The following is a 15827-nucleotide window of genomic DNA, read 5'->3' on the forward strand; positions in this document are numbered from 1 at the left end:
ATCAGCAAGCTATCAAAAAGGCAAAATGGGTTCATAGGATAGGGAATATAGCTTGCTTGTTTTGGGATTTTGCCAATGGAAGACGACAGAAACATTTAACTGGGAGGGCACTGGTATGCTATTGTAAGTGGGTAGAGAACAGGGGAAATTTTAACAGGGAGATTTGAGGCAGAGAGATTTGGAGAAAGCTTTAAAGTTGGAGGTGAATAGCTTTCTCTTTTTGTTACAAATCTTTACTGTTGTTCAAAATATATGCCAGGTTACAATGTGTCAAAATCAGTGTGTTGGCTGGCCCTGAGTTCATTGTCAGCCTTTTCCAACAGGAAATGTACAATTAACAGTAAAGTATGAGATCTATAAGAAGACTATGCTGTTTTTTTATTAACCACCAATCTAAATATCAATAACCAAAACAAGTGTGGATTTACATCTCATGGACAATACAAGTTATACAACTAATGTAAAATGTTTTCTGCCAATAATGTACTGTTATGCAAAGACACCGCCTCGGTGTATTTTGGTTCAGACATGAAAAATTTCTTTGTCCATGCTTGACATTCCTATCGTATTTGACATACTCCATGAAAAAATAACCTTGAAATAATTTCCTATCATATTTCTCCATCACTTACAGTTGGTCTGGATCCATTGGAGGTCATCGTTATCAATTTCACCACCAATGCCATTACAGTGTTGTGGGGACCAACAAACAGGACTGATGTGACCGCATACCTTATCAACTTGTCGCCAAGCGACGGTGCCCAGTATCCAGTTGCCGTGACGGCAGATTTAGAAAACAGATATGACTTCACAAATTTGGTACCTGGCAGAGAGTACACCATTACTCTTGGTGTTTCTCAGTACCCTGATGAGAATTCCATCAATCAGAGAACAGGTTAGTCCTTTCAACCTTTGAACTTTGACCTTCCTTGTGACCTATGACATATCATTCAGAGATTTAGCCCCAAAGACAGTTCAAGGAGATATGGTAGTAAGAGCCCTGGGGACAGATGCTCATACTCACTAATTTGTACAACACTTTGAAGCCTGTCTAGTAACTTAAGTCTTGTTTTTTGTGAAAATGGAAAAATTTTGTTGTACATCGTGGGTAATTGTCCACTTTTTGCACAAAATCTGAATGATAAAGCTCATATGGCTAAACTTATTCCAAAAGGGTGCAATTAAAAATTGGTTTGTAACGATTATTCACTAGCTGTCCTTGCAAGTGAACTTGTGTTCAGATAACACAGGTTATGGTACACCTTGATGAATTGATTCAGATATTTCGTAAATCAACAAATAGTCCTTACGTGACAAATGCCTTCAAAATTAATATCAGAATCGTAAATTTCCCAAATTGATTTACACCCAACTCAGTTTTCAGTCCGAGAATACCAATTTTGATATGCAGTATATTGGTGACAAGATATACTTGTAAACTGGCCTGAATATTGTCTGGTTTTTCCAAAATATATAAAGTGTATGTTTGAAATCTCCGTTCTTATCTAGTGCCAAACCCACCTGAGAATCTGAGATCAGAAGATGAAACTACCACCTCAGTGACTGTAAAGTGGGACGCCCCAACGACAGGAGACGTTGACACCTATGTCATGACCTATGACCCAGCTGATGGCCAGACCAGCTCACCTTTGATCCTCAGTGCGGGTACCACCGAGCAGGTCATTGAAGGCTTGACCCCAAGCAGCTCATACAATGTCTCGATAAAAGTCGTCTCTGGTACTGGACTCGGCATGACGCAGAGTGATGACGTGACCACGGAAGTCACCACAAGTAAGTTAGGGATGCTCGTTGGTTCAAGAATTTCCAAGAATTTCTGTATGAGGATAGAGTGTACCTCATGGACAGCTTCACACGATTTGTTTCACTTTTTTTTAGTTTTTCTCTGGTCTCCTTTTTTCGTTGTCACATTTGCAGCATGTACGGTAAACAAAGATTTCACCCATCTTATCAAATCTCATTTTTTCCCACATTGGGTAAAGTTCAGAGACATTGTAATACTTGGCCAGAACTTTGCAACTCAATCCTTGGTTTTTAAAGACTTGATTATGAACAAGAATTGTTTAAAGTTTCCCAGGAGAAAATTTGAGTACAGAGTTAAAACTTTCAGTTTCAAAGTGTGTATTACCTGGTTCACCCCCAATAACCTGTAAACAGATCCACAATGACCATTGTTAACAATGGGTTTGGGGTCAAACCATGGTGGTGAAAGGGTTAACATAAACTAAGGAAAACGTACACTGCCTTCGAATTCTGACAACTACACAATCTTTGATCTTTGCTCGATATTAAAAGATTGTCAGTGAGTTCATGTGAAAATTAAAGATTCAGTTTTTAATAGAAGTAAGCCAGAGATTGACAGCCAATGTCTGATAATTAAAGGTATACTGTCACCTGTTCCAATTTTGCCACAGTTACCATGGACAGAGAAAATCTAACCAATCACAGATTTTAAGCGGGTGGCTGCTTTTAAAAACAGCGCCCTCACATGGGCATTTTGAATACCGAAGAACGCCCCTTTGACCACATATGGGCATATTTAGATTACAGGGGACTGTATACCTTTAAGGTTTGTAATTGTTCAAATGGTAATGTTATCAATTTTTTAAATTCATACTTGCTCAATATCTGAATTTATTTGACTCTTGTAGGCGCTGCTGGCCCTGCCGCTGTCATCATCAAAACCGTGACGACAACAAGCATTGACATTACCTGGGGTGCTGTTCCAGAGGGCATTCCATTCGATGGCTACGTCATCAGACATGAGCCACCAGATGGCAACCCCAGCACTCTGCCTCTGCCTGCAGATGGCGCCAGACGAGTCACTTTCACTGGTTTGATGCCTGGCAAGCTGTACACCATCTATGTCAACGTTCAGGGTATTCCAATTGAGGGATCTGTCGAACAGAGAACATGTAAGTGTCCATTTCACCATTCTTGAAATCAAATCATTTAATATTATTCTTTTCTCTTTGTCATGTTGTCAACTGTAATTATCCTAACCAGATATCTTATCCTTCTTTTGAACTGAACTGAACTGAACTGCTCTGTGTTGTATTTTGTAGTTTATAGATTATGAGACAACTATTGTGAACCTACCAAACTTAGAATGTGATTACTTTAAGGCTAAATATCTAACAAAAATATCACTTTTTATAATTACACCACTCATATTGGTTTGTAAGATATTTTTTCCAAATCTTTCATAATCATTGTTGCAATGTGAATGTTAATATCAACGTTTTACATTAATTTGCATTTTAGTGCCGAATGCACCTGGTGCTATCAGCATCGACAGCACTACATCGACAAGCTTGACCTTCTCATGGACCACCACAGTCGGAGATTTTGATTACTACGAAGTCAGTTATGCCGAAACAGGGGGTGCCACCATCATAGCTGGCAACATCGACAGCAGCTTAACCAGCTACACTCTTGATGGTCTGGACTCTGACACCACCTATGACATCTATCTCTCTTCTGTTAAAGGAGGTGTTGAAGACAAAGAAGTTAGTGCGCCCTCTACTGGCCAAGGGACCACAGGTAATTTTGTATATTTCAATATCGGAAGGATAAGATAAAGCTTAAAGACTATCAACTTGTGAAAGAAACGCTGAAGAAAACACTGCTATTGTAATATCACAATTCAGTTAAGAGTCGTATAAGGTCACATATTCATAGGAATCTGCTTATGCATATCATATTCAGTCATTGAAAGAATCAGTGTTTGATTATTAGAAAGTTGTAAACATCTTCTGACACTTTGCATTTCTCAACTTCAGACGCCGTACCAGCCGAGGAAATTCTGATTTTGGAAGTTACCACCACGAGTATCACCATTGAGTGGGGCGAAAGTGAGAATCCATTTGCGACCAACTACGCCGTACTTGCAACACCACTGTCTGGCGGTGATACGTTAACACACGTCGTTGAAGTCGGTGGTGAGCATAAGTACACATTCACTGGACTTCAGACTGGCGTGGAGTATAGAATTAAGCTGCAAATTGTAGTGTCATCTGGGGAAGGCTCTGAAACAACTGTTTCTCAGTTCACAAGTAAGTTCTCGTTAGTTGTGTATTATGTTTTATTATTTGATCCTAATTGCGGATAATTAATTTAGTTTGGATAAATTACGATGCTTTACTCAAAACTTTGTCATAGTTGTTTTGTAAATACAAACTTGTTTGATTGAATGTTAAACCTGGAGTAGATCATATGCCAGGTGTGTTTAACATGGAATTTTCTAAACCATGGTATTTTGTGTTCCGATACTCTGAACACACGTTTGTTTGCTGATGTCATCACTCTTTCAGTCTGTCTGTCAGTTTTTGTATAGCCTGTTCACGCCCCCCCCCCCCCCCACCAACACCCTATGAACAGATCTACACTCACCATTAACAATGGGTTTGGGCCAAACCATTTTGGAGAAAGGGTTAACAATGGATGTCTATCATGTTTCAGAACCAAGTGCTCCAGGAGCGATCACCATAGGAACCGCGTCACCGACTGTGTTGCCTCTCAGCTGGGAGGCAGCCCCAGGTGACTATGAATTTGTCTACGAGATCTCCTACGCTGCCAATGGCGGAGTCATGTCAGTTGCTGACACCGTTGGCAAGGCGACTACTTCCTACAATCTTACCGGATTGCTACCAGACACGTCCTACGATGTAAGCATCGTCACAAAGGTCGGCACTGGTGAATCTGTTATGGAAAGTGATCCAAGTACTGCCACCGGACACACAGGTAAATCCAATCAGTATAGCCTTTCAGTAACCTCACCCCACATAGACATAAACTGCCCCCCTTTCCATAACCCAACCCGGCATAACCTATGGGTTACCTCACACCCAAGTCAACCAAGTTCAACATACCCAGCTCATACAAAGGTAAAACATTTAATGGGCCACCCTTTTAACCTAAGATACACAAGTAAATCTCACAGCCCCCAGTAAATCCAGTGTACCCAACAAGAAACAGTGAAATGTATAGCCTTCCCTAACCTTACCTTATAACTCACCAAATACATCCTTAGATCTTAGGCCCCCCCCAATCTCAAATATGACTTGCTGAAATTCTCCGACAAAATATAAAGACAATCTGCAATTAAAGTAGTACGCGCCTCAAAATTGAAAAGGTAATACTTTGTTTAAACTTTCCTCAGTGAAACTTTAGGCAAGTCCCTTTGGAAATTGAGAATTACAAACAGCGGTCGCCATGCAAAATTTAGTGCCCAAAATTTCTGACACTTGAAATTCAAAATGGCCGCCATCCCAGTGTTAACACTATGGAGAAAAAGTAAACTAATTGAAAACTTTATTCCCTCCATGAAAATGAGTAGTATGCCAATAACGCATTGCAAAAGTTTTAGTCTGAATAATTGTCCCAGAGGTGCAACAAAGGAAGAAAATGAACTGAATACGTAGACGTGTGTCAATCACTCTAGTGTCTGTAGACAACCAACATGTTCTACAAGATTACACTAAATCAAAACGTCGGCATCTTTAATATCTTTCAGCAATCATCGTACCTGGTGCCATCATCCTTGACAGTGTGACTTCCAGTTCTATTGAGATCTCATGGGGAGGCAGTGATGAAGCCAGCGGCTACTTTGTTTCCCTGGATCCTGCGGATGATGGCAACACCTACCCAGAGTTCCTGATTAACTCTGTCACCAAGTACAGCTTCAGCGGCTTGACTGCTGGAAAAGAATACACGTTGACAGTCAGTTACACCAATGCACCGATTGCCGATGCCGTTACTGCAGTCAGAACAAGTAAGAGATAATTCCAAGCTGTTTTTAGTTACACAAATTCAAGAAATCTTCTGGCAGCGATTCTTGATCTTTTGACTGACTTGATGCCATACCATATCAACTCAATTTTCTCCAGAAATTTTAGTCCAAAAAATGTTCAAGCAAACCGTAAATGAAGTAATGGTATGTTTGGAATTTCATAACTACAGTTTACTGAGTAAGTGAATTTGCTAACTTCTCTAAAAAGGCCATCACTTTTAGAATGATATCCAAGAATAAGGTCAGATGCTGACCACTGCAATTAAAATAAAAATTTATATTTATAATAAATGTATAATTTGTAAGATGTGTAAATTTTTTTAAATATATAACAAAAGATGTTACAAAAACACATCAGTGAAAGTGTTTTTTCTGATTTTCCTGCACAGATCCAACACCACCCGGTGCTATCACTATTGACAGCACTAACCCAACTGAAGTAACCTTCAGTTGGATCGCTGCCACGGGTGATTTCGCGAACTACGAGATTTCGTACATGCCCGATGGCGGTGTTGAAGTGCCGGTAAGCGTGGTAGAGTCATCAGTTACGACGTACACCATCAGCGAACTCAGTCCGAGCACAACGTACCACATCATGGTGACGACCACCGTCGGATCTGGCGTGGACCTCCTTAGAAGTGTGCCAAGTGAGAAAACGTTTACGACAAGTAAGTCATGGTGAAGCTTTTACATTAGTGGATAGTTCACTCTGCGTTTTTCAATAAGCTGATAGGGGTTGTGATATTGTAAGCATCTACTGTGTCTCACACACCCTACCCTATGTGAGTGAACCAGATACCAGAGGCTAGGAAGATAGCTCAAGGACATTACTCTAAAGCAATATTTATACTAAGATTACAGCAATGTTTTTTAAAGTATTATTCAAAAGTATAAGTATTTTACTAGGTTCAGACAAAGCAATTATTTTGAACAAGACAAACCGTTCAGATCAATACCACTGCAACACTGAAGAAGACTTGGCCCGTACTGGATAATTTTACAAATTGACATTATTCTAGGAGGTCCAGCCATTTTAAAAACTTGCAGGAGGCCCCCTAAGAAAACCCCATTGTTTCCATTTTGAAGGTCCAGCCCAGTGTGCTCTACATACTGCTGCAACACTGTATATTTTCATGTATTTCTTACACTGAAGGAACTTATTATAACCATTTATTGGTATGTTTTTTTCTCATCCAGCAACTATTCCTGAAGGTGAAATAGAAGTGCGTGAAGTTACTTCAACCAGTATTCACATCCTGTGGGGAGTTACTGCCCAGGGCGGTGCACTCGGCTACCTCCTTGACATTGAACCTGCCGATGGGGGTAGCTATCCCAGGGTAGCGCAGCTGGCTGAGTCGTCTTACACATTCCAAGGATTGGTGCCAGGCCGGGAATACACCATAAGCCTGACTGTGAGCTGTTTGGTAAATGTCGGAGACGAGATCATCCAAGCCACAGGTGAGTTACAAGATAATTATAGAACATTAATCATATTAGTCAAGTCGGTTAAATCAGTAATCAACTCTTCCCATGGTCTTTCTCACAATAATATTGGAAATTTCACACGATATACAAAAGTCTAGTTCTGCTTGCATTTCAACATGATGTATGGAGTTGAACAAGAAACTCTTCTTTTCAAAGACAACACAAACAGTTGAATCACATCCAGGATACAACTGACAAAGCTTTAACCTGTTCACCCCAAATCCCAGTAAACAGGTCCACAATCACCATTTGTAACAATGGGTTTGGGCCAAACCATGGTGATGAAAGGGTTAAAACCTTAATGCCTCGATAAGAAAGGATAAAAATTTTCAATATTCAACGAGTAACCAATAGGCTTGGCCTTAATTGACGTATTTATTGATTCAAGTTCTTTCTTCCTTTTCTGATTTTTCTTCTACCCTAGAATTCAAAAACTACAACACATAAAACTATCAAACTTCCAGGGTAACAAAGTCATGTGAGTTCTTGTGCACCTGACCTTTGAAGTTTCAACAGGTCACATGACTTGGCGGCCATATTGGATTTATATGTTAAAATCAACATATGGCTTATCTATAATGCATTTCAATAGTTAAAACATTTAAATTTACATTTTCAGAACCAAATGCACCTGTTGCTTTTGCTGTAAAGAGTCACACACCAACAACCATTACGGTTGAATGGACAGCTCCAGAAGGTGAAGTCACTTCCTACGTCTTGTCCTACACCGATCCAAATGGCCAGCTGACTACGGCCGGAACTATACCAAGCAGCAACACTGAGTATGAATTCAGGGGTCTGGAACCTTCCACGGAATACACATTCACTATCAAATCCAAGGTGGTGTCTAACGGCAATGATGTGTTCAGCCAGGAGAGAAATGTTGTCCAGTCAACAAGTAAGTGATCAACCAATCCTGGAATCTGTTACATATATTACACAATGAACAATTTTGAATTTACCAATCCTGGAATCTGTTATAAGAAAAATAATTGTCAGCCTAGGAAAACTATGCAAATTCAGTATTTCCAATCTACTGCTTTTATGGTCAGCATCAAGATGCTAGACACCCTATTTTGTATACATTATACAGAATTATGGTAAACAAATGGTGAAGATCACCTTATGCAACTTTGTTTATAGTTATAATCTTAGAAACAGTCAGTCTATACAAAAAGGATCATAAGCTTGATTTTTTTTTCTGTAAAAACATTTCAAATACTTTTGTAAGTCTCTCTTTCATTACAACATGTCGACTTTTTACTCATAAATTTGCAGCAATAATACCAGCAGGTGACATCATAGTAGGCGAGGTCACTACTTCAAGCATCAGCTTGTTATGGGGAGCCAGCACCGATGAGGATGTAACTGGATATCTGCTGACAATCACGCCCTCTGGTGGTGGCAATGTCGTCTTCCTTCAGAGGGAGACCAATCGGTACACCTACCAGGGCCTCGTGTCCGGAACCGAGTACACAATCAAGGTTCAGCTGGCTGGACCAAACACGGCATCAGAAGTTGTGGTCCGAACAAGTAAGTAGAAGTGTGAAGTTTCCCTGGTATACCAGTTGTTTAAAATTATCACAAGGCGTAATTGGTGATCCTTAAGACTGGTTTGGTTGCCCTGTACACGATTTAATGATGCACTAATAATGGCATTCTTCTTGTCCAGTTGAACATCAAAACAACAAAGTTAATAGTCTAATTGAAACGTCACATTGCTTGACCTCTACTGGGTGGATTTTCTGTCTCCTGATGTCATAGTCATAATGAGAAGTTTGTCGTGAAGTTACATGAGCAATGCATCTCAGATTTGCCTTCATATTCCAACTTTTTTCAAACTGACAACAAACAGCAGCTTTTTCCAGAATGATGCATCCAGTTAGTTTAGATTAAAAAAGAGACATTCTATTGGTCTGGTTTTCGTCAAGAAAACTGACTGCTTCTCTCAGGCTAAAAAGTTATTTTTTTATTGTTTATGTTTCCATCTTGTTCATGGGCTGCTTCTTTAGATAGAAATTCAGGGCCATGCTGTTTTTGAATTGCCAAAAGTTTCTTTGACAAGAATCTCAATTTGGCATGCAGTTATGCAGAAGCAATTTTTCAGTTCCAGATTGCCTGTAAAGGCGCCCTGAAAACTGTTGATTTAGCTTGAGTTCTTTTGACATTTCTTTCTTTACCGGAATATCCACTACCTTATTTATCTCGATATTCATCATTTTAAGAAAAATTTACCTTAGAATTTCTTCACAAAATTGTTACTAATTGTTTTTTTGTTCTGTAATTTTTCTAGGACCGACACCGCCTGGTACCATAACTGTTGACACTCAGGCAGAAACCACTCTTGATATTTCTTGGGACGCTGCTTCCGGTGACTTCAGTGTCTATGAAATTTCTCTGGAATACCCGGATAGTTCTGTCAAAGTCCTGGGAGTTGTCAACAAAGACAGCCCAAGAACTTTCCATATTGAGAATCTCAGGCCAGGCACCTCATATATGATAAGAATTGTCACACGATTTGGAACTGTCGGTGATTATGTGAGAAGCGAGCCATCTGAGCTAACCGCCAGTACAGGTAAGAATAGCTTCTGACTCAGATTCAAGCTGGATACTCTTGTGATGCAGATCCAAGCTAGATACAGTCTTGACTCAAATCCAAATAATGTTTTTTGCTAGTGATTCAAATGTAGGTTGCTTGATATGTAAGACATTGAAAAGTACAAAACTAAAAACTTTGATGAAAAAATATTATTGTCATCAACAGGACAGATTATTTGAAATTTTGTAGACTGCACCAGATTTAGTGAATCTAAGAATTTTTAGTATTAGCATCTGTCATGATTATAGCATCATTGCTAAATATAGGCCCTGCTTTATAACATTTGCTGCTACTAAGAGAAATTCTGACAAAGTCATTTTGTAACTCTGTGCATTTATGCACCTTGTCGTGGTATTCTGTACTTATTATATTTTTATGATTCAATCCCAGTATTGCTGTAATGTTGCTATATTTCTTAGCCTTATTTCAGAAATTCTTATCCAGAATTTCTCATAAATACTTGTCATGGCCAAATGCTTTGTTAGTATCAGAAATTAGCGATATTCTTTCAAGTGTTATGTGTCTCTGCCACTAACATGAATCATCAATATGCTGGCGTGGCACTCGTAAAGAAAATCAGTTTAAATGTTGTTTGATACATCATTTTGTTCTTTTCTTCCTGTGAAACAGCAACCATTCCACCAGGTCAAATTGAAGTTGTCGCCGTAACAACTGACAGTATAACTATCCTATGGGGAGCTACTGACAATCAGCAGGCAAATGGCTACATTCTCCTCCTGACACCTGCAGAGGGCGGTAGCTACCCACATTACCTGACGCTCGACACCATCACCTACACATTCCCTGGTTTGACTCCTGGAAGGGATTACTCCATCACTGTACAGATTGCTGGACCCAATGTCGGTCAGACTATCACCCAACAGACAAGTAAGTTTTTGAAGTAACACCATTAAGGTAAAATGCATCTCAGGGACAGATTTCCAGACTCAAAAGTATTTACAATTAATTTCTAATCTACCATTTGTTAGAGCTCATTTTAAAGCTCTTGGAATAAGAAAAATTTTCCCATCTTAATTTTTTGAAAATCAAAGATTTAATTTTACCCACAGAGTTAATACAGGGATGGTGGCCATTTTGAATTTCAAATATTGGTAAATTTTAGGTAATTTGTTTTTCTTGTACCAAAATTTGCATAGTGACCCCTTATTTTCATTCTTGATGTAGTGAGATTGTGGTTGAAAGTTTCATTGAGGAAAGTTTAAGCAAAAGTTAAAGTCTTTCCATCGAGGTGCATACTACCTTATTAACACAGCTCATTTTACAGCAAAATATGCTGCTTCAAAACCATATATAATACCAACTGTTTTTCAATTTATTTAATACTTTGTCATTATTTTGAAAAATTCCTTTCAGAGCCAAACCCACCAGGCAGTGTAGCTGTGACCTCAAGCACCCCGACATCGCTTGATATCATCTGGGAAGCTTCCATCGGTGAATTTGATGTCTACGAGATCTATTACACTCAGGTCGGACTGCAGCAACAGTTCCACAGCACTGTCAACAGCGATGTCAACACAGTGACCATTGACAGCCTGATACCAAACACAGGCTATGTCATTGAAGTGGCGTCCAAGAGCGGCATACAGAAGAGTGATTTTGCATCTGTAGAAGCCACCACAGGTAAGCTACGAGAGACAGACATATCAATGTGAACCCTTTCACCCCTGTATTACTACACATGGATCAACCCACGCTTTGGAAAACGAGGGGAATGTATCAAATTCGGTGAGAGTGTTTCAATGCTACATCCATTCCACAGTCGTACACGATCATCAAACACTTGACCACATATTTTTTTGTTGCATTTCTTCTATCGCGCCATTTGCATGCATTTGACTAGATATTTTTTTGCTGCATATCCTGACTGATATTCACGCATTTAGCCCTACATGTCTTCTGAGCCTATCGGACAGCTATTCTCAAGTGTGTCTGAAATTTGACTAGAAATCTCCATGCTGCACATTTTGTTATTCTGACTGATTCCGACAGTACCTTCATCAGCTCAATGTCTCTGCTTCACATCATACAAGAAAACGTTTTTCCCACATGTCAACTCAGACATGTTTTCTATACATATTAGTTTGATTAGTATCCTGTAGTCGAAAGAATTAGTGTGTTTGTTAACTTTTCATTTTCTTGTTACTTTTTACTTACAGAAATTATTCCAACAGCGGAGATTGCCCTTGTATCAGTTTCAACTGATGAAATATCCATCATGTGGGGAGGTGCACTGCCCAACACCAGTGCAACAGGCTACTTGGTGTCCATTGACCCATCGGCTTCCGGACCACGCTTCTTGGCGCTGGATACCATTGAGTACAGCTTCACAGGCCTTGATGCCGGCGTGTTGTACACCATCACACTTGATGTTCTCAGCTCAGACTTTGTGGGAACATTCACTCAAAGAACAAGTAAGTCTTACCTCTCCTTATAAGGCAGAGTTCACCTCAGAAATAATCGTTAAGAATCATTCTCATGGTGACAGATTGTTTTATTCTCAAAATATCGAAAACTTGGGTCATAGTTCTTGTTTTGAGACCTAGCATGCAAAAGTAAGTTTCTACCATCTTAATTGTTCTCATGAGAATTGAGATCCATTTTTTTCTGTCATAGTTATCATAGAGACTTTTGGAAACCAAATATATGTTAATTCAAGGGAATTATTTTCTCTCAAACACAAATTTGCATGTTGATATGTCAATTTTTTGTCATATTGATGAAAGAGAAAGAATTGCCTTGAGCAAAGTATGCATAAAGTTTAGAATGTTTATTTTCAAGATTCAGTACGTATGACTTTGACTGTTCATACTGGAGTCAGCTTTACAATGTTAGGATGTTTCCATACAATTTATTTGCCAGAAACATTTATTGTGCGTATGTATCATAAATTTGCGTAACTCATTTTATTTCACCAAATTCATTTGCAGAGCCCAATTCTCCAGTATCTGTAACATCTGGCAGTACCACAGAGACTTCAATTGATATCACTATCGATGGCCAAGCTACTGGCAGCTTTGATAAGTACGAAATCTTCTATGGACGGGATGCCAACGAAGCTATCTATGCCGGCTCAATTGCATCAGATGCCGCAAGTTTTGATTTCACAATTGGAGGACTGGATCCAGATACTTCTTACAGCATTAAAGTTCAAACCTCAGCTGGTAGTGGTGATGATATTATGACAAGCGACCCATTCACTTTGACAGCTTCCACAGGTAAGCATTGATCTCTAGACTGTTCGTGCTGTCTTTTCTTGAAATTTAGACGATGTTCACTGTTACAAGACGATTGTCTGTGCTGAAAAATCGTTGTGCTATTTAGAATGGTGCTAATGACCATGATGATGCTTGGATGATGGTGATGACCATGATGCTGGCATGATGGTGATGACCATGATGCTGGCATGATGGTGATGACCATGATGCTGGCATGATGGTGATGACCATGATGCTGGCATGATGGTGATGACCATGATGCTGGCATGATGGTGGTGATGACCATGATGGTGATGACTATGATACTGGCATGATGGTGATGACCATGATACTTGTATGATGGTGATGACCATGGTGCTTGCATGATGGTGATGACCATGATGCTGGCATGATGGTGGTGATGACCATGATGGTGATGACTATGATAGTGGCATGATGGTGATGACCATGATGCTTGCATGATGGTGATGACCATGATGCTGGCATGATGGTGATGACCATGATGCTGGCATGATGGTGATGACCATGATGCTTGGATGATGGTGATAACCATGATGCTTGGGTGATGGTGATGACCATAATGCTAGCATGATGGTGATAACCATGATGCTTGGGTGATGGTGATGACCATGATGCTGGCATGATGGTGATGACCATGATGCTGGCATGATTGTGATGACCATGATGCTGGCATGATGGTGGTGATGACCATGATGGTGATGACCATGATGCTGGCATGGTGGTGATGACCATGATGCTGGCATGATGGTGGTGATGACCATGATGGTGAGGACCATGATGTTGGGATGGTGGTGTTTTAGATGATTTGATGATGTGAAATTGATAATTTGATGAAGATGATGATTATAATGATGATGATCATGATGATGATGATGATGACAATGATGATATCAATGCTGGCAATGATAACGATGTGATTTAGATGATTTGTTAATAATAATGCTGATGATAATGGTTATGATTGTATGATATTGATGATGATTACAAAAGCCTAGAAATGTAGAAAGTTTGAAACTCAAATATTTACCAGATTTTACCTCAACACGTAAAACATTCCTACAATATATTCAAAGGCCACTTTTTCCTTATTACAGTCACTTAATTTATGTATCTACAGCATTGGGAAAGTCATCATTTTCCCAGAAATATTTAGTTGCATTGAAACTAGTCACTGTTTTAGCAGTATTCTCTACATTCCCAAAGTCATGACTAATTTCCATTCATCTTATTGACCTCAGTTGCCCTTGGAGCTGCCAACATCGTTGTACTTGACGTAACAACAACATCCATCAGTATCGTATGGGGACCAAGTGCCCAAGGTGATGGCTACTTTGCCATAGCAGCCGCAGCAGGAGAGACCCCAAAATACGCCAGTGTTCCTCTAGGAGGCTCTCCAAAACACCAATTTACGGACTTGACCCCCGGCACTATGTATGCCGTCACAGTTCAAGTGACTGGAACAGCTGTCGCAGTGACAATCAATCAGAGAACAAGTAAGTTATCCAATATAATTGAAATGCTTTCCTCATTATTCTCAACAAATTTTGAAGTTCAATCAGAAGTTTTTACAATTATTATGTTATTGAGTCTGTCTTGATAAGCAATTATCTGATGAATCTTGTATTTTATTTAATTATTTCTGAATTTTGATAATTTTAGTGCGTAATAAAACAATTTTGAAAGTCACCTTGATGTTCATAGGATTAGGTAATCATGACAATTCTTATGATTTGTAGTTCCAGAATGCTTTCAGAGGGCGCCGTCTGGAACTGTTGGTTTTGCTAACTTCTTTAGAAATCCTTTTCTTAAATCTTGCAATTGAGTGTTGAAGTTCAGTCAAATGTTAAAAATATTGATTAATTATGAGAATATCTTTCATACTGGAAGGTTTTCTGCAGGTTTTTGTCATTGATTTTCAGCATGACAAAATGTGAATATAAATTTTTCAAATGAGCTATCCACAAATTATGATCCTTGTGTCGGAAATTTTTGTCACCTATCGACTGTTTTCCAATATCAACAGGACCAGAAGCGCCATCAACAGTGGCAGTTGTGGACAATCTGATCACAACGACCAGCATCACAGTTGTCTGGGGTCCACCAGCCGGTGACTTTGACAATTACGAAGTGTCGTACCGTGACCCACAGGACGTTGAACACCTGGTTCAAGTTGTGGATAAACAAGAGTTCCAGTTGACAATAGATGGGCTTGATCATTCAACCACGTATACAGTTTCTGTTGTTTCGAAGATCGGAACTGGAAACGATGAAATTAAGAGTGCACCAACTTCTGTTGAAGTGACCACTGGTATGTTGTCAGCAGTTTTTTCACTCCGGCGGCCATTTTAAATTTTAAGAGATATGAGGATCAGTTTATTTTGTTTAGATATATTTGTCCAACATTACAGTGGTTCGCATTGAAGCATATGGCAAACAAGACATACTTTCTGAATTGAGGAGTTGCCAACTCTGTTAGGTGTAACTATTGTCTAGCGTTGATATCAGTTGATTACAAAGAAATCAACGCTGTGAAAATTCAAACATTGTCTTGAAGGAGGTCAGACATAGTCAAAACAACACCACCAGATCTGCAAAAACAACCATTGCAAATGATGCTTTCTGAGCTTGATGTGTGTGGATGTGTTGTGTTGTTTTGACTACACATCCGACCTCCTTC

The 15827-nt window shown here is 39.4% G+C and overlaps 1 protein-coding gene across 1 annotated transcript in view; it reads left to right on the forward strand.

Moving 5' to 3' along the window:
* The window catches only part of LOC139149715 (titin-like), a 57584-nt gene that overhangs the window by 34902 nt on the left and 6855 nt on the right, over positions 1-15827 (forward strand). The window contains exons 41-58 of the mRNA XM_070721617.1: positions 635-895; positions 1510-1791; positions 2670-2933; positions 3283-3561; positions 3801-4073; positions 4480-4761; positions 5534-5791; positions 6199-6477; positions 7007-7267; positions 7914-8192; positions 8573-8827; positions 9588-9869; positions 10524-10781; positions 11268-11534; positions 12071-12325; positions 12842-13129; positions 14389-14643; positions 15174-15458. Coding sequence (XP_070577718.1) covers positions 635-895; positions 1510-1791; positions 2670-2933; positions 3283-3561; positions 3801-4073; positions 4480-4761; positions 5534-5791; positions 6199-6477; positions 7007-7267; positions 7914-8192; positions 8573-8827; positions 9588-9869; positions 10524-10781; positions 11268-11534; positions 12071-12325; positions 12842-13129; positions 14389-14643; positions 15174-15458 — 4863 coding nt within the window. The remainder of the gene's footprint in view (positions 1-634; positions 896-1509; positions 1792-2669; positions 2934-3282; positions 3562-3800; positions 4074-4479; positions 4762-5533; positions 5792-6198; positions 6478-7006; positions 7268-7913; positions 8193-8572; positions 8828-9587; positions 9870-10523; positions 10782-11267; positions 11535-12070; positions 12326-12841; positions 13130-14388; positions 14644-15173; positions 15459-15827) is intronic.

This window comes from Ptychodera flava, chromosome 2 (assembly GCF_041260155.1).
Source record: "Ptychodera flava strain L36383 chromosome 2, AS_Pfla_20210202, whole genome shotgun sequence".
In the NCBI taxonomy this organism is placed as follows: Eukaryota; Metazoa; Hemichordata; class Enteropneusta; family Ptychoderidae; genus Ptychodera; species Ptychodera flava.